Here is a 3,594-nt window from a genome sequence, read left to right as displayed (position 1 = left end):
AAATATGCAGCTCCCAAAAATCATAAATATATATATAAGTATATAAAAAAAACTATATTCCTTATGATAAATAAAAACATAAATATAAACAATTCAAAATATTACAAAAAAAAATTATTATTATTTTTTTTTCTTTTACACGTTATCAATGTAAAAAAAAAAACACTTTTTTTTTTTTTTAAACAGCCCTGACATTTAAGTTTTGTTCCGAGTTTAAGACAAATATATATACATGATTTCTTTAGGAATTAACTGTTGGAGTTAACTGTTGGACTTTAGGAATAATGCGTTAGCATTTCCATGTGAACTGCCCTTACGGTATGTTAAAGTCATATTGTAGCGAAATGGGGACACGATAGGGTTTTAATCTCTTCGGACTACAGTCTGCTGAAACTTTTATGTCATGACCATCGACATGGGCATGACCTGGTTTGCTACTAAAAACATCGGTGTATGATTTTAACACATTGAATAGTTCTTTTCGCTGGTAATATTTTAGGTCACCTTCCATATTTTGCAAGTGGGTCCATAAGTCTTCAGTAGATTTGTCCATAAGATCCGCTGGTGCATAGTGGATATCTCCAAAGTCTTCATCTTGGTCGAAAATGATACCAATATGATCCACTCGAACAATATAAGGCCTTAATTTATTTATGTGGAGTTCCCTTATACTCCCGTTTTCCATTTCGACTTTGGCAGAGTGAGGTCTGGTAAGTTCGATTACAGTAGCTGGTCCTTGCCAAGTACTGAGCAATTTGTGAGATGACGATGGGATTAGCACGAGGACTTTGTCCCCAACATTCAAAGTCTTATCCTTAGACCGTAAGTTGTATCTTGATGTGTATCCGTCTTGAGAGATTTTGGAGTTTTCAGCTGCAATGTCATGAGCTTTTCTTATTTTTCCGATAAGATCATGTAGGTAAGTTTCAATTGAGCGGGATGCAGTGACTGGAACGCTACGTTCGCCTGTCCAAATCTCTTTCAATAAGGATAAAGGTCCCGGTGGCAGTCTTCCATACACCATCTGGAAGGGAGACAAACCAGTGGTGCTATGTGGCACTTCCCTGTAGGCAAACAGAAGATAGGGAAGGTGTAGGTCCCAATTTCTTCCATGTTCCTGGATATTTTTATTCATCATTTCTGTTAAAGTCCTATTCCATCGTTCGACAGCACCCATACTCTCGGGGTGTCCGGGAGTGGAAAATCTGGGACATACGCCAAGTAAGTCTTCAAAAGATCGGGTGAGTTTGGCTGTGAAATTAGTTCCTTGATCGGAACAAATCATTTTCGGAAATCCGGTTTGAGAAAAAATCTTCATCAGGACGTTGCATGTGGTCTTTGCACTTATTTCTCTAACAGGGATGGCTTCTGCCCATCTAGTGCATAAATCAATTGCACATATCACAAACCGATGACCTCTTCTGGATGGTGGTTCTAACGGTCCAATGCAATCAACACTCCATACTTCAAAGGGTGTTTCTGGTCTGACGATAGGTTGGATTGGAATTCTATCTTTATATGTGATTGTTCGCTTCAATTGGCATTCCTTGCAGCTTTCACAGAACTTCTTAACGTCTTGTTTGATAGTAGGCCAGAAGAATGAATATTTAATTCGTTGAGTTGTCTTTTTCTCACCGAGGTGACCAGCAAGAGGAATTTCATGAGCCATTCTCAGAACTTCTGTTCTTTTCTCTAAGGGTAACACAACTTGTTTGATGTTTTCGCCACAAATATTCTCCGAGTGAAGTAGAATTTCGTTTTGAACTGTATAAGCATTTTTGTTCCTTTTCGCCCATTCAAAGCATTTTTCTAGACTCTCATCTTGTTCTTGAAGAGTCTTAAAATCCAATTTAGTGTCATTTTCCATTCTTGCATTCTTAATGTCTTTTTGTGAAATTTGGGTAATGGCAGCACAATTTGAAGTATTTTCTTTCAATGGTGATGGTTCGTCGCTAGAGTCTTCCCCCTCTGAAGAGGTATTCCATTGAAGATTACTGTGACAAAGCTCAATATTTTCACACAGTATCTCATAAGCTGAAGAACTTAGTAGCAAATCGGTTACCAGCTTCTTTGAAACAGCACAGGTGATAGGTACACTACCATGAAGTTCGTCATTTATTTTCATTTGGAAGATTTTCAGTGGAGTGACTTCGCTTTCTCCGAAAGCAGAAGATATCTCTATTTTACTTTCTCCTTCACAAGGTATGTCGGCGACTAACTTCTCGCGGACTACCGATATCTGGGCTCCTGTGTCTACAATGCCATTTAGAACCACGTTTCCGCATTTAACTCTGACGAGTTTTAAATCATCTATGTTTCCAGATATATCCACGGATTTTGAGACAGGAATAGAAATCTTGGCAGTTAGCACTTCTGGTTTTTCTTTTTCTAAAGGGAGTGGTGACGATTGGATTAAATTGTTTTGGGCAGTTGTAGGAGTGTTTCTAGGTTGCCGATTTTTAAGGCAAAATCTGGATGTATGGCCTTCTCTTCCACAAGTATAACAAGATAGTTTGGAAAACGACCTCTGTAGTTCATCACTCTTACGGGGTGTATATGTGCTTGATGAGCCCTGTTTGTAGAATGATTTGTTTCTTGAATTTCTTTCTGAAGGTGGAGAACGTGGTCGCCACTTTTCATTAGTTTTGTCTTTTGAGGGAATTCCAGTAGTTTTTCTTGAATCATTACGTACACTGTCATATTCGTCAAGCTTATCCGCTAATTTGGTTGGAGAAACGAAATTCGCCCACTCATCAAGAAGGTGGTCTCTTACTTCATGAGGTACCTTTTTCTTAAGTTGATCAGTGATAATGAGATTTTTTAAACTGGCAAAGTCTTTGATTTCAAGTCCATCAATCCACTCTTCGAAATAATTCGTGATTTCATAACAAAAATCCCTCCACGATTTTTCAGCGCTTTTCTGGTGCATCACAAACTTTTTTCTAAAACTTTCAGGATTCAATTTAAATCTCTTTAATAAAATGGTCTTAATGTATTCGTAGTCTTCAAATTTTTCTTCAGATTCTCTACCAATTAGTTGAATGATTTCAGAAGGCAATAAAGTTAATAAACATGACACCCAGTCTTTAGAATCAATCCCTGTTCTTTTAGCCTGTCTTTCAAATAAAGATAAATAAATCACGATATCATCATCCCTTAACTTGAATTTAGGAATGAGCTTAATTAAGTCAACGTTATGTTGTCCGTTTCCATTGGGCGATGAAGTTTGAGTTAGTTGAGTACGGGATTCAATTTCAAGTTTTTTCAACTCAAATTCCATTTGTTCTCTTTTCTGCTGAGCTTCGATTTCGTCCTTCCTTCGCTGTTCCTCAATTTCTTCCTTCCTTCGCTGTTCCTCAATTTCTTCCTTCCTTCGCTGTTCCTCAATTTCTTCCTTCCTTCGCTGTTCCTCAATTTCTTCCTTCCTTTTCCTCTCTTCCACAATTGAGAAAAACATTTCTCTGGCAAACGCTTCATCATATGTGTCACTTTGTGTTATTTTGTTTTTTAGTGTTATAATTTTCATACTTGGCTCCACATCAATTTCTAATTCGGTGGCCAACGTTAACAAATCCTCCTTCTTACCCTTTCCCA

The 3,594-nt window shown here is 37.6% G+C and overlaps 1 protein-coding gene across 1 annotated transcript; it reads right to left on the bottom strand.

Annotated features, from left to right (window-relative positions):
* Positions 1-313: 313 nt before the first annotated feature.
* LOC147806533 (uncharacterized) lies at positions 314-3,280 on the bottom strand. The gene has a single exon (XM_087149666.1). It carries the CDS (start codon positions 3,278-3,280, stop codon positions 314-316), a length of 2,967 nt encoding a protein of 988 aa, XP_087005792.1.
* Positions 3,281-3,594: the final 314 nt, after the last annotated feature.

Source organism: Parasteatoda tepidariorum, chromosome 8, assembly GCF_982258835.1.
Source record: "Parasteatoda tepidariorum strain Cologne lab strain chromosome 8, Ptep-v5.0, whole genome shotgun sequence".
In the NCBI taxonomy this organism is placed as follows: Eukaryota; Metazoa; Arthropoda; class Arachnida; order Araneae; family Theridiidae; genus Parasteatoda; species Parasteatoda tepidariorum.
Note: the sequence above shows the minus strand (reverse complement) of the source record. Positions and strands in the feature narration are given on the sequence as shown.

Excerpts from the sequence above, each read along its gene's own strand:
- LOC147806533 (XM_087149666.1), bottom strand. The coding sequence starts at position 3,280 with ATGGAATTTGAGTTGAAAAAACTTGAAATTGAATCCCGTACTCAACTA.